Genomic DNA, 24,902 nt, shown 5'->3' with positions numbered 1-24,902 from the left:
ATAAGATACCACTGTGCTCCTATTACATTGGCCAGAATCAGTCACACTAACAACAACAAATGTTGGTGAGGATATGGAGCAGCAGGAAAAGCCCCTTGCTGGTGGGATGCAAAATGGTACAGCCATGTTGGAAGAGAGTTTGGCAGTTTCTTACAAAGCTAACCATACTCTTACCATACAATCCAGGTATTGTCCTCCTAGATATTCAGTGAAAGGAGGTGAAAACTTATGTCCATAATAAAGCCTGCAGCTGTGTGGTCTTCTCAGTTCAGTCAGTTCAGCCACTCAGTCGTGTCCAACTCTTTGAGACCCCATGGACTGCAGCACTGCAGGCTTCCTCATCCATCACCAACTCCCAGAGCTTGCTCAAACTCATGTCCATCGAGTTGGTGATGCCATCCAACCATCTCACCCTCTGTCTTCCCCTTCTCCTCCTGCCTTGAGTCATTCCCAATATCAGGGTCTTTTCAAATGACTCAAATTTTCACATCAGGTGGCCAAAGTATTGGAATTTCAGCTTCAACATCAGTCCTTCCAATGAATATCCAGGACTGCTTTCCTTTAGGATTGACTGGTTGGATCTCCTTGCAGTCCAAGGGACTCTCCAGAGTCTTCTCCAACACCACAGTTCAAAAGCATCAATTCTTCAGCACTCAGCTTTCTTTATAGTCCAACCCTCACATCCATACATGACCACTGGAAAAACCGTAGCTTTAACTAGACAGACCTTTGTTGGCAAAGTAATGTCTCTGCTTCTTAATATGCTGTCTAGGTTGGTCATAGGTTTTCTTCCAAGGAGCAAGCGTTTTTTAATTTCATGGCTGCGATCACCATCTGCAGTGATTTTGAAGCTCAGAAAAATAAAGTCCGACACTGTTTCCACTGTTTCCCCATCTATTTCCCATGAAGTGATGGGACCAGATGCCATGATCTTTGTTTTCTGAATGTTGAGTTTTAAGCCAACTTTTTCACTCTCCTCTTTCACTTTCATCAAGAGGCTCTTTAGTTCTTCTTCACTTTCTGCCATAAGGGTGGTGTCATCTACATATCTGAGGTTATTGATATTTCTCCTGGCAATCTTGATTCCAGCTTGTGCTTCATCCAGCCCAGCGTTTCTCATGATGTACTCTGCATATAAGTTAAATAAGCAGGATGACAATACACAGCCTTGACCTACTCCTTTCCCAATTTAGAACCAATTTGTTGTTATGTGTCCAGTTCTAATCATTGCTTCTTGACCTGCATAAACAGTCAATAAATAAAACTGCTATAAACAGTTAATAAATGGAAATGTTTATATCAGCTTTGTTTATAATTGCCAAAACTTAGAAGTAATCAAGATGTCCTTTAGTAAGTATATGGGTAAAAAAAACTGCATATCCAGACAATGGAATATTGCTCACCATGAGCTCTCAAGCCATGAAAAGACATGAAGAAATCATCAATGTATATTACTAAGTTAAAGAATCTGAAAGGCTACATACTGATTCCAAATGTATGACATTCTGGAAAAGACAAAACTATAAAACCATTAAAAAATAAGTGGTTGCTGAGGGAGGGAGTGGCAGGAGTAATGAACAGATGGAACACAGAGAGTTTTTAGAGCAGTGAAAATACTGTTATTGATGCATGTTACTATACATAAACATTATGTGATATTGTAACAGTGAGTACATGTCATTATAAGTTTGTCCAAACCCATAGAATGTGCAACACTAAGAATGAATCCTAATGTTCAAACCATGGACTTCGGGTGATTATGATTTGTTGTTAGAGTTTCATTAATTGTAACAAATGTGCCATTCTGGTAAAGGATGTTGATAATCACATGTGGGAAGACCATGTGTGTGTGGAAGGAGAAGGTATATGGAAAATCTCTGTATTGTCCTTTTAATTTTGCTTCGAACTTTAAAGTGCTCTAAAAAAAAAGTCTTTTATTTTTTAAAGAAATAAATTGATACTTTGTGCCACCCTCAGAACAAGACAGGAAATTAAATTTCAACCTGGCATTGAATAGCTCTCTCTCCTTATGATGTAGGGGTTTCTTTTGCCTTGATTTTTCAGGAGAGTGAGTGGAGAGTTCTCTGAATTTTATTAAAATTACAAAAACTACATATGATTTTATGCTTTTATTAAATACCAGGTATTATTGAAATAAGTGATGAGCTGTGTTGCTTGTTTTGCATGTGATTCTCACTACAACTCTTACTTAGATTGTAGTATTCTCATTGTAGGGCTTCAGTGGTGGCTCAGACAGTAAAGAATTTGCCTGCAATGGGGAAGACTTGGGTTTGATCCCTGTGTTGGGAAGATCCCCTGGCATAGGAAATGGCAACCCCCTCCAGTATTCTTGCCTAGAGAACCCCACGGACAGATGAGCCTGGTGGACTACAGTCCATGGAGTCACAAAGAGTTGGACACGACTGAGCAACTAAGCACGCATGCATTCTCGTTATACAGATAAGGAGACTAACACACACTCTAGTTTTCAGATCGTCTATTATTAACATTTCCTACTCTACAGAAATTCTGCCTCGACAAGAACTGTGATACCAGGCGACTGACTGATATGTAAAAGAACCATCTCTTTAAAATTAGTGTAATCCTTTCAGGGCCAAAAGAATGAATGCTTTCAAAGGCTTTGAGATTCCTAATAGAGGAGAGGTAGGGAAGGTACATGATAGAAGAGGCAGATTTCATCTAATTGTGCACTGTCTAAGAAGATGGATCAGAAACGTAAAGACCAAATAAAAGCAAAGACTTTCATTGTTAGGTTATCTTTTATACATTAATTATATAGAAGCACCTGCTTAAATGGGATACTCTTGCTGTAGACTGTTTATTTTATGGAAAGCATTCTTTTCCTTACTCTGCACTTGATTTGGGAGATATTATCATAGAGCTATCAGGGATGTAAGTTGTTGCAGTAAGATGAAGTTTATTTTGTTTGTTGTATAAGTTTATTCATTTAACTGATCAATGAATCATCATTACAGCAGAGACCACATCACTGTGATATGGTCAATTCATCCCAATGTTTAACCTACTCTACAGTTTAAATCATATATCCATGAAAAATTCCTTAACTTTGCAAATTTTGAGTTACTGTTATGTATGCCTCTACCACCTTATATAAGGTAGTATAGTCCTCTGGTCTCTTAATAAATATTAATTTTAGTATCATTCATAAACAAATGTTACCTGATATATAAAACCAATTTGAGAATCTCACTTCTCTATAACCCCATTAATGACAACAATCTCCAAATAATTAAGTAGAACAGTATGCATCATTTTTCAAACTTAAAATATTTTTATATATTCATTTTCTCTACATTTATACCACAGTATTTGTATCAGGTCTTACTTGTGCACACAGCCTACATGAATGACAGTTGAATTTTTTTTTACTTAAAAAAATTACTTCAAAATTTGTGGTTATCAAAGGGAAGAGTGAGTGCAGGGGCAAAGGAACAAATTAGGGGTATAGGATTAATATATACAAACTACTATTTATAAAATGCATAAGCAACAAGAATATACTGTTTGTATACCCTTCATCTCGTAATAATCTAGATTGAAGTATAAAAGTGAAAGAAAGTGAAAATCACTATCATGTCCTACTCTTTGCGACCCTATGGCTATATAGCCCATGCAATTCTCCAGGCCAGAACCCTAGAGTAGCTAGCCTTTCCCTTCTCCAGGGGATCTTCCCAAACCAGGTATCGAACAAGACCTCCTGCAATGCAGGCAGATTCTTTTCCAGCTGAACCACAAGGGAAGCCCATAGTGGAGTATAATTTGCAAAAATACTAGATTATGCTATACTACTGAGATGAACACAATATTGTAAATCAATTACACTTCAGTTAAAATATAGTTTTAAATCAAGGTGAGAGGCATAGTTAGTCAGAGGATTGATTACTATATACCACTGCTGTGCTTGGCTTGTTATTCATATTTCTTTTAATTTCCCTAAGAACTAAAATAGTCCCGTTTTCAGTCAACTGCCAACTTTTCTTTCCACTTGCTCTGTACAATTGTCTCTGGATATTCACAGGGAACAGGTTCCAAGACCCACCTCAGATACAAAAATATACAGATGCTGAAGTTCCAGTCAGCCCTTGGTATCTGAGAATTCTATATCTTCCGATACAATCAACCTAGGACCATAAACACAGTACTGTACACAATCTGCAAGCTGGCAAAACTTGCAGATGCAAAAGGTCAACTAGGTATTTGCTGAGAAAAGTACAGGTATAAGTGGAACTGTGCAGTCCACGCCTTTATTTAAGGGTCAACTCTATAAGGAAAGATTAGGAAAATCAACTTATTTTCTGTTTGCATGTGATTTTCATTCTCCTACAACTTTCTAAACTTGTTTATACAGTTAATTTTTTTTTCTTTGATCATTTTTCACAATTTCCAGCAATCAATCACACAACTCTCATCCAATTCCAGATTTTGCTGCCCTGTACAGTCCATAGGGTCACACGGAGTCAGAAATGATTGGGCGCGCGCGCGTGCGCGCGCACACACACACACACACACACACACACACACACACACACACACACACAGCTGGTTAGGAGCTAACTACTACGGAAAGTGAATTCTTTTTTCTTAGAAGTCATTGCTATTATCTTATTTAAATTTAGTTCCCTTTTCTTACTTAGAATTTTTGAAATCATCTTTTCTGGAAGTTAATTTGGATGATTTTCTTCTCTCCTTTGTTTTTCCTCCTTTATCACTTCAACCTAGGTTTTCCTTTCCTTTAAATCTCAAACAAATTTTTACTTTTGTTATGAACAAAATGATCAACAGACTTGGTGTTTACATTAATTGGATCCAGTATAATAAATTCATGAGTTTCATTTAATACACCACACACACACACACCACCCCTACACAAACAGACACACAGGAATGCGTGCATGCACCCACACTGTAATAAAATAAACTAACATAAATAACTGTGATTCTCTTTCAGAAACATGATGGTCACTTCACAGTCATCCAGTTGGTCGGTATGCTCCGAGGCATTGCATCAGGGATGAAGTATCTTTCTGATATGGGTTATGTTCACCGAGATCTGGCAGCTAGGAATATATTGGTCAACAGCAACTTAGTATGCAAAGTTTCTGATTTCGGTCTCTCCCGAGTGCTGGAAGATGATCCAGAAGCTGCTTATACAACAACTGTAAGTGTATCCATCCTTGTCAAATATAGTTTGTTTACTTTTATTGTTTGCAATGTTATTAGAGTAATTCCGGTTTGTATTATGGTCTAAAGACAGAAGGGAAAAGTGCCCCAAAATAGGATCTAGACAAGGACTGAGAGACACTGGTTTTCCATGCCAGTTCTGTAAAGAGGTTGGCAGGAATGATTATGGAACCTACCTAATGATACATATACAATCAGTGATTTGTAGATAATTTAATCTGCACAAAATTTACTGACTTTAGATTGCTCTCATTTGACTATATGGTCTCATATCTGGTTTTAAGTGCAAAGAAATCTCTTCCTTCACTGAATCTGACACACATTTACATGGACAACTATTCTATACCCACTTCTAGAGGAGGGTCTCTCTCTCATTTGAATGTTGCTAAGCAACCAATCTTAAACTTACATAGAAAATGTTAAACCTCTTTGCTCTCAATTATGGAAATGAGGTCATATTTACCAAAAAAGAACATTAAAATATTTTGGCTCACATTTGTCTGTTTTAAGAGATATGTTTTATTTACGATATAGTATAATGGCAGTTGGGCTTCCCAGATTGCTCAGTAATAATTTGCATGCCATAACAGGAGACGTGGGTTCGATCCCTGGGTGGGAAAGATCCCCTGGAGAAGGAAATGGCAACCCGCTCCAGTATTCTTGCCCAGTCCATGAGCTTGCAAAGAGTCAAACACAACTGAGCAACTAAACAACGACAATGACAGTAATGGCAGTCACTATCCAGGGTTTTTTTTTTTTTTTAATTAAAATGAGTAGCTCCATTTCTTATATTTTAAAGACCAAAATGAAATGGAAAAATCATTTTACCACAGTATCTGTAAAACTTATAAAATTCCTTGATTCCGACTTTCAATTGTGTTCACTTTGTATCATCCAAGACAAACTTTGCTTTTCTCCTTGATAGTGGTATTTCCTTTTAAGGACATTCCTAGTTGAACTGTTGAGTCTCACTATTGACAATACATAACCTGCATAATCACAGTTATTTTAATACCTTAATTCTATTTACTTTGAATTAGTAAGGTCTCTCCAAGCTCCAACTCTTAACCTCCCCTATTCTGCATAATATATGAGAAGAGTCACTCCATGCCAACATGGAGATAATTAAAGAAGACATGCTCTATACCCAACATGGAGATATTTAAAGCAAATAATGGAGGAGCATGAGGGGCATGCATTTCATATAGTTTTCATATAGTTGTTTCATATAGTTGTTTTCATATAGTTGGGGGGAGATCTAAGCATCCTTCCTCCTTTACCTCATTCAAGTGTTTCTAAGTTGACTTGACTTTTTGATGTGAATTTTTAAATCTTAAGATGTGTTCAGCTTTAAGAGTAGATATTTTTAATGAAAGTAAGATAAAAGTATTTTAGATCATTCACTATTCTGCCTTTAAGCACTTTAGCATAAATAATTGAGATTTGCCTGGAGATGATGCTTACCTGCTAGTAAAACATAATATGAATTTTCACTCACTTCTATCTTTTTTAAATAAAAGAGTTACTGTTAAAAGTTATGCAGTAAAATCTTTTAAACACTTTCATTTGAAATCATATGATATCCAATGCACTAAATAAAAGAACCTATGGTGAGAAATATTTTTGATTTTTTTTATTTTGAAAAATGAAAATGTTATGCTTTGAGAGCCTATCACAAGATTCTCTGTCTATCAAGTCATCAATGGTAGAAGTGAAACTGTGCTAAGATATTAATACCATGTGGGAAAATGCATCTTACACTAAGTCTGTGTAGGTGAGCCAGGCCAACCTGAAGAATGACTTGTACTTCAATTGTTCCTTAAGATTTAATGAAGCAAAGAATGGAAGTGATATGACAGCCTCAGGCACAAAGTCACTCTTGGGTACAGGACCGTGAAACCTAGTAGCTCCCACCAAGCTACATATCATTAGCACAAATAGAAATAAGGACAGGTTTCTGCATAGAATTTTAATGAAAAATTCAAGAAAAGAAAATGACAGTTTCCTCTAGGTAAATGTAATTCAGCAGCCTAAATATAAAGAAAAACAGGAGAAAAATAGCTATGTTATCAGAAGACTATAATGTGAAGATTTAAATAACTTTTTCAATAAAAAAGTGGTGAACAAATAAACCTTGGAAGAATGAAAAACAATAAAATCCTGGCTTGATAAACCAAATTCATCACTAAGAAAAGAGCTTTGCCATTTGGGACAAATAATAAACTGACTCTTCCAGAAAAGCAATTCTTACTCGACAGATATTATGATATCACTCAGTCAAAATCAGTCAAATATACAGACTTTTGTAATTCATTTCAGTTCAGCCACTCAGTCCTATCCAACTCTTTGCAGCCCCGCAGACTACAGCATGCCAGGCTTCCCTGTCTATTACCAAATCCCGGAGCATGCTCAAACTCATGTCCATCGAGTAAGTGATGCCTTCCAATCATCTCATCCTGTGTCATCCACTTCTCTTCCTGTCTTCAATTATTCCCAGCATCAGATTCAAGGTCTTTTCTTCACATCATGTAGCCAAAGTATTGGAGCTTCAGCTCCAGCATCAGTCCTACCAATGAATATCCAGGACTGATTTCCTTTAGGATTGACTGGTTGGATCTCCTTGAAGTCCAAGGGACTCTCAAGAGTCTTCTCCAACACAGTTCAAAAGCATCAATTCTTCGGCAATCAGCTTTCTTTATGGTCCAACTCTCACATCTGATAGATAACTACTAGAAAAACCATTGCTTTGACTAGGTGGACTTTTGTCAGAAAATAATGTCTCTGCTTTTTAATACGCTATCTAGGTTTGTCATAGCTTTTCTTCCAAGGAGTAAGCATCTTTTACTTTCATGGCTGCAATCACCATCTGCAGTGATTTTGGAGCTCAAGAAAATAAAGTCTGTCACTGTTTCCACTGTTTCCTCACCTATTTGCCATGAAGTGATGGGACCAGATGCCATAATCTTAGTTTTTTGAATGTTGAGTTTAAAGTCAACATTTTCATTCTCCTCTTTCACTTTCATCAAGAGGTTCTTTAGTTCCTCTTTGTTTCTGCTGTAAGAGTGGTATTATCTGCGTATCTGAGGTTATTGACATATCTCCCAGGAATCTTGATTCCATCTTGTGATTCATCCAGCCTGGCATTTCACATGTTGTACTCTGCATATAAGTTAAATAAGCTGGGTGACAATATATAGCCTTGTATATCCCTGTAAAGGACAATATATTATCCTTTCCTAGTTTGAAACTAGTCCATTGTTCCATGTGTGGTTCTAACTGTTGCTTCTTGACCTGCATACAGATTTCTCAGGAGGCAGGTAAGGTGGTCTGGTATTAACATCTCTTGAAGAGTTTTCCAGTTTGTTGTGATCCACACAGTGAAAGGATTTGGCATAGTCAATAAAGCAGTAGTAGCTGTTTTTCTGGAACTCTTGCCTTTTTGATGATCCAACGGATATTGGCAATTTGATCTCTGGTTCCTCTGCCTTTTCTAAATCCAACTTGAACATCTGGAATTTCTAAGTTCACATACTATTGAAGCCTAGCTTGGAGAATTTTGAGCATTACTTTGCTAGCATGTGAAATGAGAGCAATTGTGTGGTCGTTTGAACATTTTTTGGCATTGCCTTTCTTTGAGATTGGAATGAAACCTGACCTTTTCCAGTCCTGTGGCCACTGCTGAGTTTTCCAAATTTGCTGGCATAGTGAGTGCAGCACTTTCACAGCATTATCATTTGGACTTGAAATAGCTCAACTGGAATTCCATCACCCCCACTAACTTTGTTCATAGTGATGCTTCCAAAGGCCCACTTGACTTCACATTCCAGGATGTCTGGCTCTAAGTGAGTGATAATGCTATCATGGTTATCCTGGTCCTTAAGATCTTTTTTGTATCGTTCTGTGTATTCTTGCCACCTCTTCTTAATATCTTCTGCTTCTTTTAGGTCCATACCATTTCTATCCTTTATTGTGCGCATCTTTGCATGAAAAGTTCCCTTGGCATCTCTAATTTTCTTGACGAGTTCTCTAGTCTTCCCCATTCTATTGTTTTCCTCTATTTCTTTGCATTGATCATGGAGAAAGGCTTTCTTATCTCTCCTGCTATTCTTTGGAACTCTGCATTCAGATGGACATATCTTTCCTTTTCTCCTTGGCTTTCATTTCTCTTCTTTTCTCAATTATTTGTAAGGCCTCTTCAGACAACCATTTTGCCTTTTGGCGTTTCTTTTTCTTGGGGATGGTTTTTGATCACTGCCTCCTGTACAATGATATGAACCTCCACCTATAGTTCTTTAGGTACTCTTCTATCAGATCTAATCCTTTGAATCTTTTTGTCACTTCCACTGTATAATTGTAAGACATTTGATTTAAAATTCATATATGATTTATTTATGACACTGGTCATACCTGAATGGTCTAGTGGTTTTCCCTACTTTCTTCAATTTAAGTCTGAATTTTGCAGAAGGAATTCATGATCTGAGCTGCAGTCAGCTCTGATTTTGCTTTTGCTGATTGTATAGAGCTTGTCCATCTTTGGCTGCAAATAATATAATCAATATATATTCAGTATATCAATATACATATTATAATCAATCAATATAATCAATCTGATTTCAATGTTGACCATCTGGTGATATCCATATGTAGAATCATCTCTTCTGTTGTTGGAAGAAGGTGTTTGCTATGACCAGTGAATTCTCTTGGCAAAGCTCTATTAGCCTTTGTACTGCTTCATTTTGTACTCCAAGGCCAAATTTGCCTGCTACTCCAGGTATCTCTTGACTCCTACTTTTGCATTCCAGTCCCCAGTGATGAAAAGGACATCTGTTTTTGGTGTTAGTTCTAAAAAGTCTTACAGGTGTTAGAACCATTCAACTTCAGCTTCTTCATTATTACTTGTTGGGACATAGACTAGGATTGCTATGACACTGAATGATTTGCCTTGGAAATGAACAGAGAACCATTATGTCATTTTTGAGATTGCATCCAAGTACTGCGTTTTGGACTCTTTTGTTGACTATGAGGGCTACTGCATTTCTTCTAAGGGATTCTGGCCCACAGTAGTAGATGTAATGGCCATCTGAATTAAATTTGCCCATTCCAGTCCATTTTAGTTCACTTTTTCCTAAAATGTCGATGTTCACTCTTGCCATCCCCTGTTTGAACTCTTCCATTTTGCCTTAATTCTTGGACCTAACAATCCAGGTTCCTATGAATATTGTTCTTTACAGCGTCGGACTTTACTTCCATCACCCTCACATCCACAGCTGTGCACTGTTTTTGCTTTGGCTCCATCTCTTCATTCTTTCTGGAGCTATTTCTCCACCCTTCTCCAGTAGCATATTGGGCGGCTCCTGACCTGGGGAATTCATCTTTCAGTGTCATGTCTTTTTGCCTTTCACACTGTTCATGGGGTTCTCAAGGCAAGAATACTGAAGTGGTTTGCCATTCCCTTCTCCAGTGGACCACATTTTGTCAGAACTCTCCACCGTGACCCGTCCCTCTTAGGTCGCCCTGCACAGCATGGCTCATAGTTTCATTGAGCTAGACAAGGCTGTGATCCATGTGATCAGCTTGGTTAGTTTCCTGTGATTGTGGTTTTCCTTCTGTCTGCCCTCTGATGGATAAGGATATTATGATAGAAGTCAGTCGAAATCAGTCAAATATGCAGACCATTGTAATTAGCTGAAGGGAAAGAAATCAATATGCCAATTTTAGGTTTCCTTAATTCAAAGGGAGAAAAGTGCCCTTGAGCCAACCAATGTTTATTTGATGGACTAATTCATAGTCAGAAATTCTGACAGTTTTTATTCATTTTTGTCAGTAGAAGCTTTTGTAAGGGGTACTCTAATGATCTAATGTTTAAAAACTACATTCTCCAGAATTAATATATCCAGATTTTGAGTCCAAATGTCAGAAAGCAAATCCACAACAATGGAGTTGAAAGGGCAACAAAGCTTTACACTAAACCAGAGAGAACATGTGCTACATGCAGAGCAACAATACCCAATAATGCCCAATAACTGTTGAAGAAGTGAACATCATACATACTGGCTTGAATCAAGGCTGAGAGACCAAACATCTTAATGGTAGTTTTCTGGTACAGTGCTGCCAGGAGGCATATACTTCTTTGGGTGAATTGACAATGGCAGACTTAAGCATTAATTGATGCTTCAAATTGTGCTGAAGAAGACTCTTGAGAGTTCCTTGGGCTGCAAGGAGATCAAATCAGTCAATTGTAAAGGAAATCCGTCCTGAATATTCATTGGAAGGACTGATGCTGAAGCTCTAGCTCCAGTACTTTGGCCACCTGATATGAAGAGCCAACTCATTGGAAAAGATCCTGATGCTGGGAAAGATTGAGGGCAGAAGAAGAGGGGAGCAGCAGAGAATGAGATGGTTAGATAGCACCACCAACTCAGCAGATGTGAATTTGAGCAAACTCTGGGCGACAGTGGAAGACAGAGGAGCCTGGAGTACTACAGTCCATGGGGTCTTAAAGAGTCAGACCCGACTTAACGGCTGAACAGCAAAGCATTAGATGGAAGTAGGATTCAACAGCACAGATAATATCTAAAGAATTATTTCCTAAAATGTCTTGTCTTTGGAGCTTAGGAAATAAGGATTTGTGATCATCACAGAGGTCTTGGTAGTGAAACACGTGAAGAAGGTTTGAAGATTATCATACGCAGAATAGAAAAGGACTGTGCAAACAGCTCTAAGAAATCTTGAAGCTAGAGAGGACCATCTTGTTCATTCATGCATACTGTTAAGAAGCCAAGCCACACTGCAGGAAAACCTCAATCTGTCATTTGTGCAAAGCATGCACAAAAGCAAACCCTTTGTAGATGTCAACCCTGTGTCTTTCCAATATGCATTTTAAAGAAAGGACTCTAAGGCCTTAGACCTTGGAAGGCATTATTGAAGACAAGAGACTACTGAGAAACTAACATTGCTGATCAGTTTTCAAGGTTTGGGGTGACTTACAAGTCGTAATTACAAGTAGTAATGAATCCCTTTAGCTTTTTATAAAACCCTAGAGAGCAGATTATTTATCTTTTACATGTTTTAATGCTTTCAACAGCAAAATTAATATACTGCTTAGTGTCTGCTTAGTTAATTGCTGATAATGACACTAATAAGGAAAATGGTAGGAAGAAAGTGAAACTATAAGCACATTGTTTTCAGTAAAATTACATTAATTTCTTCCCTTATATGGCTGTTAATCACAACCCACCAAATGAGTAAGCCTAAAACAATCCTTAATGTATCATAAGAGAAGGAAAAAATTACAATAGACAGCAGAAAATGCTACAGACATTGAAGCCGTTATAACAGTGGATCAGGGTATTCACAGAAGGGAAAATTTTACAAGACCCAAGACAAATTGTTTATAAAAGCACACAGTACATAATATTTTAATACCTACAAACATCTGAAATATATCCAGCCCTTCTAGTGTAAATGCTAATCAATGAGGAATAATCGAAGGCCAGTCACAAATCTCAAGATGTTTGGCCTACATCTTGATGATTAACCATAAATTGTAGGAAATACCAAGTGCTGCTTGTTTTTGTTTTAGCAACATCCAACACTGTCTAATTCAGAGTTATTCTCCCTGCTCCTAGTGATTTTAGAACCAACCCAGGCTAAATTGATTTACTGAGGAAGATCAATCAGCAGATGTTCAGCAAGCGGAAAGCACCATGTTCATTGGCCCATCTTGCTTGTGCAGAAAAAAGACAAAATAAGACAGTGTACAAAAAGCTGCTGACTTTGGCCCTTGAGTTTCAGAGATACCATCTTAAGAAATGAAGTCTTTCTAATGCTTAATTGCCAGTTTCATCTCTGATGTCAAAAAAAGGCCTTTCCCCCCTCTGACAATAGAAAACTGGAAAGAAAAACATTATAAATATAGTATAAATCACATGAAAGCTCTGTGAAAAAGCTTACTTATTCCCAGTATAAGGAGCTTTACATCAATGGCAAATAAATTGAAAAAGATTATCAGTTATTTTATGCTGTTTATGGCAGGTCCTGTTAGCTGCCTACATAGCCTCTCTTGTCATCTTCTCCTTGCTAATAAAATCTTTATTTGGATGCCGATAATGAACTCAGACCCGAAATATAAATCATAATTTATACATATTCATACCACTCTCCTTTGACACTTAAATTTTATTCTTTGAAAAGTCATTTAAATGTAAAGGGAAGTGAGTTTGGCAACTTTGGAGAAACTTTGGGGGTTGAGGTCTACTGTAAATAGGCTTACATGTAAAGCTTTGTAGCATTGGCCGTTTCTTTTCTGTGTTGCCTCGAATATAGCTTTGGAAGGACATGGGCTTGGGACTGTGACAGTCGTCTTTCAGTCCTGAGGCAACAAGCCTAAGGAGACAAACCCAGTGCTCAAGATGGCACAAAAGAGCCTAGTTATCTAGTGAAAATGTTAAGTGTCTGTGTCCATACAGAATCCACCTACTCTGGTTATTTGTTTATAATTCAGTTAAATATCTTATTTACTTACGCTCCTGAGAAATGGACCTTCTGTGACTCTGTGACCTGTACCTGCAGACATTCTGATACAGTAATCAACACAAAAGAGAACCTCCAGATTGATAGAGAATGTATATAAGAAAATGAACACATGAGTGATTAAAATGTCACCTCAGTCATACAAATGGACTAGATTATCTAAGCAGACTATAAATATACAGTTACTTTGGTGATTCAGTAATCATAATTTATTCATTTAACATGTACTTCTTAATATAATTGGATGCTAAACGGGTCTGTAGAGAAGACGGACATTAAATAATCATATCTAATTACAGTCTGAGAGACTTTATACAAGCCCTTTCTTGAGTTCCTACTATGTGCCACGTACTGTTCTGGAAATTGAAGATATTGCAGTAAACAAGCTTTTCTTATGGAGCTTGCAGCCCTGAAAATCTTTATTATAAAGACAATAAACAATTTCTTTAATAGATAAAGATAATAAATGAAGTTTTAAAAGTAAGAGAGAGAGGAATCTCAATCTTAGCGACAGATGCTGGATATATAATAAAATTATAAAAAATAAACTTGAGAAGCTACCTTGGAAGCACAGTCAGAAAATACTTCTTTAATGAGGTGTCGTTTGAAATGAGACCTGAAAAAAATAAAGGTACCAGCCATGAAAAGATCTGAAGCCAGATGTTCTGTGGTGAAAGGAAAGAAATACAGCTCCTAAATCTTAGGGAACAAGTTTGGCATAGTTCAGAAGTAGGAATAAGGCCAGGATGGTTGACCCACTAAGAGATCAGGGAAAGGGGTAGGAAACTAAAGCTTGAAGGTCGTGGAAAGGAATACATTGGAAAATTTTAAGCACCTGGTGACATAACAGAAATTTTATTTTCCAAGAGCTCCTTCTGCCTGATATGTTGGGAATGAATTGTAGAGGGTCAGAGAGAAAGCGCAAAAGATGCATTTGAACCCTTAGACAGGAAATGATGGAAGCTTGGTGTAAGCTGGAATAGAAAACAGAGTGGCGAAGATAGTTGGTATGCCTTGTATCAATAGCTCTACCAATATATGTAAGTGTGTGTGTGTCAAACTGTGTTTATTTTTTATTTATTAACAAGTAAAGAAATTGAGGCCAAAGAACTTGTGATGTGCTCAGTCATATGGCTATTACGTTGGAAACAAAGTCAGTTAATTATTGCCATGACTTTATTAAAGGAGAGAATCTGTTCCACAATTGGATCCTCCTTCTATTACAAAACTTCCCACTTCAGTTTCTCTCTTGTCGTATACAAACTTCCTTCTGTTTCTCATCTCTGAAGCCCATGCAGAAGGTAATGGAGAGCAGTAGTTGGAAGTCTCTGAAGATTTGAGAAATAAGGAGAATGATTTCTTAGTCTCTGGTAATATATATTACAAATGCACAGATATCTCAAAATGTCTATTTTTCCTTTGTTTATTGAACTGTTAAAATTATTCTGCAATGAATATTTTACATGCATGCCAATGGAAAGAAACAATGTATGTTATAGAGATAGAGAAATACCTCCTGGGAGAGTGCCAGGACAAGTGAATAGGCAACCTGTTTGCTCCATTGTTTTCATATAACTTTTCTAAACAAAAAGATGGCTGTAGGTCATTTCACTGGGCAACAATTTTAAACCAGCGATGAAGAGATTAAGGAAATGAACATTACCATTACTGATTTTTTAAATGGAATTCTGGGCAACATTCCAAGAAGCCTCAGATTCTTCCACAGAGTTTCAAATTCAATACCTGGCCCTTAATTGTCACCCCAGGGCCTACCATTACTCCCCACAATCATCAACTTTTCCAAGCCTGTAAGCAGTCCTTAGGAAATCAAAAGCTAGAGAAAGTGCTATCGAATTTTGAAGTGTACTTTCAAGAAACACAGAGTTGAATTTCAAACACTGAAAAATTTATCTGCATCCTTGTCAAGAAATAAATGTTTTTTCCCCTTTTTCTCTGTTTATCACCTGACTACCCCTTGGTTGCTTTATGCTCACTACTTACTCATCATGTTTTCTTAGGGCATCATGGTTTACTTACAGGCCACTGCAAAGAACTTCCCCCAAATTCTCCTTGGACCTCTTGCTCTGCAAGGAACAGTTCTGAATGCCTTCATGTTCCATAATTATTAGCATTATTCAGATCATGGCCGTTCTAATTAACATAAACATGCCAAGTCTCACTATTCCCAGTTTTGCTTCTTTAAACTTGCAGTAAGAACAGAGTGTTATTATATGAAGCATGCATATCATTCAGTTGTTTAACCATGCTCTTAATCAATGTATAATATGTGTCACAAATAGGCAGCTGCTAAATGAATTATACATAAAGATAATGTTTTCGAGATTACTCTTGCCTGGATATTTTGCGTAATTTGGGTTCTAGCACATTCTGATGCTTAATTCTCTTTTTTAATAGAAACTAAATCATTACCTTGTTCTTTTTAGTTGTTCAAAACTTTGTTTTTCCTATATGCTATGAAAGTAAAGAGAAGGCAACATTTCTAATTTTAGTGTTTATAGCGTATAATTTTCTGAGAGCCAAGGTCTCGTTCTCTTTTCTTTCTCACTTTTCCTGGTTAAGTTGCAAACATATTTGCCTTTAAAAATAACTGCTACTAAGAAAAGCATAAATTCAATAGAACCAAGTTGTATTATTAATAGAAAATAACTAGTAAAAGCAAGGGATAAGCTATATGCCCTCATATACACCCCACCCTCCATAGAATTTCATAATCAAGACATTACAATAGGCCAGTATGTGAATGGAATCGTTAAATAATGAAGAAAACACTATAGACATAATATGGTAGAATGCACAGTGGGCGATAAACTTGGAATTTATAGCCACATCTTGAATAGACTTGTTAAAACTGTCTCCTCTCTACAGATATATAAAAATCAACAAGATAATAAGTTAAACTATGGATTATAGCTGCTATTAAGATGAACAGCATAAAAAATCACCTAAGGCACTTATTTAAAATGCTAATTCCCAATTCCCAGCCCCAGAGAGTCATTTTCATTCCATGGGTCTGGGGGAGGAGTAGCAAGGCATGATCTGGAAATCTGTGTTTTTAATAAACACCCAGGTGTTTGTGAAACAGGCCATCTGAAAGCCCATTTTGCTTAACTGCCCTAATATAATCTAGACACATATCCAATTATTCCTCCTCCAACCTTACATGTTGTTAAATAAGACAGAAGTCACAAGCAGGTAAAAGATTTGTCCAAATAGTGGGAAAAGGGTGGGACAAAGGGAAGTTGAGAGCCATGGATGTTGTTCACACTAAGAGACCTTATTCTTTTAATATATATTCCATGTAACCCAAGCATTTTGTTTCAGTTTCTTATAGGAGATGGTTTATGGTATAAAATATGCTTACTAGTAAAAAGTGAAATTGTTAGTCCTGATGTTAATTTTTTATTCCATTGTTAACCTTTGTTTTAATGGCCTCAGTAGCCTCCACTTTGCTGCCTTCATATAGCTTCTTCTCTTTAGGTTATCTGTGATGGTCATTTTTTTCCCAATAAACTGTCATTTATTGACTGATGTAGAAATGTATGCCCCTCTTTGGGAACTTATGCAAGGCCTGTAAATTCTGTGAAAATAAATCATGAAATAACTGTAACCTGTGGCCAAAACTTGGGTAACTCCTCAGCAGCCATGTAGTTGACCTGGCACTGAATTTTATCTCAGAGTTTTAAAACAGTTATGTATATTTCAGAATATACCATTGAATGTTTAATATCTCCAAAGTTTATGAGGTTTCAGTGTACTTGGACATGATTAGATTTTGCTTGAACTCCCATATGATTTATGGGAAATAGAAGAAACTGCTGGAATTGCAGTTTCTAGAGCTTTAGCCTAGAATATATCTTCTGGTTCTACAGTGAAATTCATTCTCCACATTCAACATTAAAAAGTGCTATAGTCTTAGGATCACTTTATAAAAAGCACACATACTAGAAAAAAAGACATAAAAGCATGATAAAACAAAATAATACTTGCACATAGTCATCTTAAAATGATGCTACCAAGGGGTCATGAAACACTTGTACACATATGCCCCCTTGTGGTGAATGCATGGGACACAGGACATTTTAAAAGTTTTTTGTAAATCAAAGGATATTTTTCTTAGTTTAGTATTGCGTGAGATAGAAGATGTACATTTTAATTTAATAAGTCCTAGTTTACAAGATTTGACTTATGTGTTGTTTACTAAACCTTAATAACTCTGAACTATTTACCCATAGGAAGGAAGGAAGGATAAGAGAAAACTGATTTCTATTATTTAACTGAGAAGTTACCCACATTTACATTGGGATTCCAATACTGTACTTTAAAATTCAGTCGGTGTTTTTAGTGGAAAAATAATCCCAGTGAAAAGATTAAATGTAAAGTCAGAAGAAGGATTGTTAAAGTAAGTGAAAGCAGCAAGTTTAAAACAAATTGGGTGGAAGACAAAGAAGCCGAAAGAAACTTAGTGGAAAAGAAAATAAAACATGCAGACTTTTCATTGACATTTTTAAATGCCAGTGCTAAGTTTTCTTGCATATAAATGAAACTCATGGTTTTGAGGACATTTCAGAGAACTTGAAGATGTTTCAAAGGGCAGGAGGGCAAGCATGATTCTTGGAAGATTCAAAGCAATGACAGATTCTGCAGACTGGGGCACAGTAGCCTATATCTAATTGATACATACAAGGGGAGAAAGGGTAGATTAAAAAACAGCAACTTGATTAAACCCTAGTTAATGAAGAGAGAAATGGTCAAGGGTTAAACCAGAAAAGAGTATTGAAATATAAACTACTCAAGTGGATTTTCTGTTATGTAAGGAAAATTACCAGAGAAAATAATAGCAACTATAGGCACTAGTATTCTATTACTAGTACTCTATTTTAGAGAAATAAATAATACAAAGTTTATGGATATGTTTTTCCACATTTATTTTGGACATGAGTGTGGTAATACATAAGTTACCTTTGAATAAAACATTGTCCTGGTGTACCACAAATTATACACAGGTTATATAATCCCAGAATTTAGACATTTGTTCAAGTAAGAATTTCCTCCATCCCCCCAACACTATTACAGATTTATTCAGGTGTTAGAAATAGTCCAGAAAAAATACAAGCCAATTTAGCACCTAGTAAGATCATGTGGAAAACTATTTGAATTTTTATTCCTCATCCTGAAACAAGAAAATATAAGGAACTCTCAAGAACAAAGCAGGATATTTTCTCCGTTATTTTGAATTCTGTTTCTGGCTAAATATTATTTTTACATTCCTACTCTTGAAAACATATAAAACATTGCCGGCAAAAAGGTTATAATAACAATCTTAGGATAAAATATTCATTATACTTCCTTTGTAGTGTTTCGTACTGTTCTCTTGATTTTTGAAATATTGCTATATATTCATTTTTACTAGTTTTCTAGCTTTGAATTTTTAGGGTTAACCAGGGTCACATTTCTAATAGAAGTTTTTTAAAACGCCTCATGTCCCTTTACTGTCTAAATTGTAGCCATCTTGCCTTTCACATTGACGGGAAGCATGGCACAGATGAAGATGAGCATTGTGATCTGAAAAGTATTGGGACCACACTGTAAAGTCCTATCCTTCAGTGTACGTAGCTTGAATATAACTTTCCCAGAAAAGTGCAAGGTACACAAGAGGATAAGCAGTGTTATGCCACAGTTTACAAGAAATAAACAAAAATAAGGAAGACAGAAATGAAACATGGTTGTGGCGCCATGTGGCAGATACATGCCCCATTAAAACAGCATTCCGTAGGGTGACTTCTTACCTGATGTCGTCTGTACTGACCGAGAATCTAAGTTATCACAGTCACAGAGGCTCTGCCAGTGAAGGGATCAATAGATGACAGTGTCTGGAGACTCTTCTTCAACTCTAGATCTTTGGGGAAGACAAAAGGATTACTTAAAATGTCCTGAACCTACATTATGAAAATAAAATGCATTTTATCAGACATTACATTAATCATAAGTCTACTCAATATAAGAAAATAGTATTCTAATATAAAATTCTATCAGTAAAGAATTCATAAAAAGTATCTAAGATAATAGTCTATTTTGGTCTAATCTGAGTTCCTTTTCCAGTTTTCAATGACTCCTTTCTATGTCTTGTCATTTCTATCAATACACTTGCTCAAAGTTCATGTCAGATGCAGCCTTTTTCACTGAATTTCTAAGATGAGTTACTTCCTATAATAAAGTAGAAAATACTAGTTCCCTGCTGTCTTTGTAAATCCAGAAATAGCATCTCTTTGTATAGTGCCACAGCACTGACAGTATTTCTGAGTCCTCGTAATATGCACTGCATTTTTCATATAGATGGAAAATATTGATAAAGATTTTTTTGGTACAACATTATCAAAAGAAGTTCAGAGCAAAAAGAATTGTACGAACTGAGCTCCCTGATGTTGGTCAGCTTACGTGGAGGTGTCTCAAGCCCCCATGTTCATCTTAAGGCCTAAGAAAGTTCTTAACATAGTTTAAGAGCTCCTCCAGTGGATCCCAACACTAAAGAAACTTCATAGAACATGGAGTTTATGATGGATGAAGACCTATTACTGAGCTATTTGATAGTTTATAAAACTTTGATTTTCAAGCTGCAAATTCTAATTTTTAAGCATATAATCAGATTTTCAGACATCCAAACTAAAATATCTATTAGAAATTTTCTTCACCTGACTCTCTTAATCAGTTTGGGCTGCCATGACAAAATGCCGTAGACTGAGTGGCTTAAGCAATTTATTTCTCCCAGTTCTGAAGGCAGAAAGACCAGCATCAAGGCTTTGGCTTATTCAATTCCCTGGTGAGAGCTCTCTTCCTAGCCTGTAGAAAACCACCCACTCACTGTGTTCATACATGATTAGAGAGAAAGCTCTCTGCTTCTTATCAGGACACTAATCCCATCATTGGAGTTCCACCACATCCAATCCTAGTAACACCCCAAAGCCTCCACTTCTGGATACCATTGCTTGAGATGGTTAGGGCTTCAACACACAATTTTTGGAGCAACACAAACATTCAATCCATCACACTAATCATCTCCTAAAGAACTGAAAACAGGGAGATATGTTAAATTTTCCCTGAAATATCAGTTTGGTTTTTTTCTGTGGTTGTATGTTATTTGTTTATCCTTAAGCCAGGCCATTAAAATGGAAATTCTAATACTTGAATGAAAAGATCCTAGAGATAAAGTTGCAACAAGATTTGCCTTCATTTAAGGGGTCCTCCTTAAACAACATTACCCCATCACATCTTTCGCAATTTCTCTTTGGGACTTAAACAAGCGTGCTCAAGTTGGGAGATTTACACAGTTGGATTTCCTCTCCTGGATGTCCTTGTAGTCTTTGTATACATAGTTTGTGAATTGCATGGACAAATCAGCACTGCTTGGAGTGCTTTTTGGCAAATTAGTGAAAAGTAATGTGTTTTTTGGGTGGAAAACTATACTTACTCCCTCTGGTGTATTGTCAAGATGTCAAAAGCATTGTGCATGTATGATTCAGGTGGCCATTCTGTCCCACAGGACTTCCTTTTGTGTCCTGGAGGCCATCCAGAGCTCAAAGAGGAGACAGAGATCTTTTTAGTTTCTCAAAATTTAAGAACTAAGCATGTGGGAAGAGGTGGGAGATGAGGAAGGAAAAACAAATACCAATCCTCTTTGTCTTGAGTTTGGGCAATCAGTTTGTCCCCTTTTGCAAACATATCCTGATTCCCACTAAGGAAAAGAAAAAAAAATTAAATATTAATTGAACAAGTAATGAAAAAAAACAGTAAAGATGAAACATATGTTTTAAAACATTGAACAAAGTGAGGATTAAGCAAGGTATAAACTGGATGTTTAAAGGACTTGAAATCGCCCTGGGAAATAGAAGATTCTTCTTTCATGAGGGTGTCTTATGAGGCCAGGACAAAGTCCCTGCCCCAAACTTCAGCAAAGAGCCCTCACCTGGAGCATCTCGACCTAAGGCATCAAGACAAGTTTCCCACTGTGAGAAGGAGTTCTAGTTCATTTCCCAGATCACTTCATCTCTGACAGTACTGAATAAAGCCTTCTACCTCTTCGGCTGATTTCTCATGGAGGAGGACTTTATGAGAGACTTACTTCTTAAATTCAAAAACAAAATTAGTCTTTAGGGAATGTTTAAAGATGCCTTTAAAATGTCTATTTTAATGTCATTCTTAGCATCTACTCTTAAAAACTGGAACAAATAGTCACTTGAATTAAATATCCACCAACAAGAAAATAAATCATGATGCATCCATGTGATGGGACAGGTAGTAGATATTGACAGTGTGCATCCTATATTTCTTATTCCTTTTACCATTGTTGAGTACCCAGGCTTCTAATATGCATTTGTTACCATACCAAACATGGGTCCATTTGCCTGCCTACAGTAAAGTTGATATACTGACAACAGATTATGGTGAAGGAAAATGCAGTGTTTATTGTAGACGCCAAACAAAGAGTACAGGCAGCTAATGCTAAAACACACTCAGACCTGCCAATGGCTTTAGGGAAAGGTTTCTAAAGACAGGATAAGGGAGAGTGTTGTGAGGTATATGATCAGCTCATGGACGTTCTTCTGATTGGTTGGTACTAAGGTAGTCAGGAGGTAATATCATCAACCTTCTGTCTGATTCCAATACATGTGGGGTCTTTGTGCTTTTGGTCAGCATGCAGTTAACTTCTTCCACCTGGTGGTGGTTTCAGCAAAGCAACCTGAAAGTCATGACTCAAAGTACTATATATAGCCCTTGTTGTTACTTGTCAGCCAGCTCTTTGTGATCACACGAACTGCAGCACGCTAGACTTCCCCGTCATTCACTATCTCCCAGAGTTTGCTTAAACTCATGTCTGTTGAGTCAATGATACCATTCAACCATCTCATCCTCTATCGCCCCCTTCTCATTCCCTCAATCTTCCCCAGCATCAGGGTCTTTTCTAATGAGTTGACTCTTTGCATCAGGTGGCCAGAGTATTGGAGCTTCAGCTTTAGCATCAGGTCTTCCAATAAATATTTGGGGTTGATTTCCTTTAGGATCAACTGGCTTGATCTCCTTGCTCAAGAGTCTTCTCCAACACCACAGTTCAAAAGCATCAGTTCTTCTTTGGTGCTCAGCCTTCTTTAGAGTCCAACTCTCACATCTTTATGTGACTACTGAAAACACCATTACTTGGACTAGACAGACCTTTGTCAGCAAAGTAACGTCTCTGCTTTTTAATATGCTGTCTAGGTTTGTCATAGCTTTTCTTCCAAGAAGCAAGTTTCTTTTAATTTCACAGCTGCAGTCACCATCTGCAGTGATTTTGGAGCCCCCAAAAGTAAAGTCTCTCACTGTTTCCATTGTTTCCCCATCTATTTACCATGAAGTGATGGGGCCGGATATCATAATGTTCATTTTTTGAATGTTGAATTTTAAGCCAGCTTTTTCACTGTCCTCTTTCACCTTCATCAAGAGGCTCTTTATCTGAGGTTGTTCATATTTCTCCAGGCAATCTTGATTCCAGCTTGTGCTTCATCCAACCCGACATTTCACTTGATGTACTCTGCTTGTAAGTTAAATAAGCAGGGTGACGATATATAGCCTTGATGTACTCCTTTCCCAATTTTGAACTAGTCCATTGTTCTATGTCCAGTTCTAACTGTTGCTGCTTGACCTGCATACTGATTTCAAAGGAGACAGGGAAGGTCGTCTGGTATTCCCATCTCTGTAAGAATTTTCCACAGTTTGTAGTGATTCACACAATCAAAGGCTTTACCATAATCAGTGAAGCAGAGGTAGGTGTTTTCTTCTGGAATTGTCTTGCTTTTTCTATGATCCAATGGATGTTGGCAATTTGACCTCTGGTTCCTCTGCCTTTTATAAATCCATCTTGTACATCTGCAAGTTCTCAGTTCACGTACTGTTGAAGCCTAGCTTGAAGGATTTTGAGCATTACCTTGCCGGCATGTGAAGTGAATGCAATCGTGCGATAGTTGGAGCATTCTTGGCATTGCTCTTCTTTGGGATTAGAATGAAAACTGACTTTTTCCAATCCTGTGGCCACTGCTGAGTTTTCCAAATTTTCTGGCATATTGAGTGCAGTACTTTAACATCATCATCTTTTAGGATTTTAATTAGCTCAGCTGAAATTTAATCACCTCCACTAGCGTTGTTCATTATACTGCTTCCTAAGGCCCACCTGACTTCACTCTCGATGTCTGGCTCTAAGTGAGTGACTACACCATTGTGGTTATCCGGGTCATTAAGACCCTTGAAGAATAACTAAGGGTGTTTGACTTTATTTAATGGCTAAAGTATTTTTTCTTGTCCTGCTTGACTCTTTTTTTGTTTGTTTCTTCATTTTCTCACTTCTCTGATTAGATTTATTCTTTGGAACTCAGGGAAGGCCAAGGAGGGTAAAGTTTTTCTACAAACAAGAGTCAGGCAGAAGACAGGAGACAGTCTACCCCCAGGAAAACCCCACTGAGTCCTGCTCAGTTAAACCTTTGCTCCGACAGTCAGCATCTGGGGCTTTATCAGAAGACTGTCCTGAAGACTGCTGGCATCTACTTTGTCTGCAGCAAGAAGACCTGAGAAGCAACTTGGGATTTACATCCCACCAGGGACAGCCTTGGACCAGTAACTGCCACTGGAAGAGGCAGAGGCATCAAGACTCCAGCATTCTTGCTTCTGACCTGGATGATTCTGCAGGGGGGATACAAAAAGAAATGCTTGAGAATGAATAACAGCAAGTTCAGAGTAGGAGGCATTGGCTCTGGTAGTTAGGGGAACAAAGGAGATCTGGAAGCGGAAACCCTGGAGCTTCAACTGTATCAGAAATACTGCATTTTTAAAGCCAGGTGGTGGATATATGAGTAATCTACATATTAGTTTTTATGTGACATTTTTTGTCTGAAAATACTTTATAATAATTTAAGGAATTTTTGAAAGATTGACAAGAAAGTGCTACATGCTTTTTTTAATAGTAAAACATATATTGTCATGTTAAAAAGATCCAGCATCCTCACATTTGTCCTTCAAAGAGTGTACATCTACCCAAATCTAGAGCTAAAAGAGAAGTGCTTAGAAAAGAATTCTGTAACCACTTAATCTTCTACTTCTCCTAC

The 24,902-nt window shown here is 37.1% G+C and overlaps 1 protein-coding gene across 2 annotated transcripts in view; it reads left to right on the top strand.

Moving 5' to 3' along the window:
- Positions 1–24,902, top strand: part of EPHA6 (EPH receptor A6) — a 923,948-nt gene that overhangs the window by 797,787 nt on the left and 101,259 nt on the right. For both annotated transcript variants that reach the window (XM_065913782.1, XM_065913783.1), the window contains one exon: positions 4,991–5,200. In XM_065913782.1, the coding sequence (XP_065769854.1) occupies positions 4,991–5,200 (210 nt within the window). The remainder of the gene's footprint in view (positions 1–4,990; positions 5,201–24,902) is intronic.

Source organism: Muntiacus reevesi, chromosome 21 (genome assembly GCF_963930625.1).
Source record: "Muntiacus reevesi chromosome 21, mMunRee1.1, whole genome shotgun sequence".
NCBI lineage: Eukaryota > Metazoa > Chordata > Mammalia > Artiodactyla > Cervidae > Muntiacus > Muntiacus reevesi.
The sequence above is the reverse complement of the archived record's forward strand: the minus strand, read 5'-3'. Positions and strand labels throughout refer to the sequence as shown.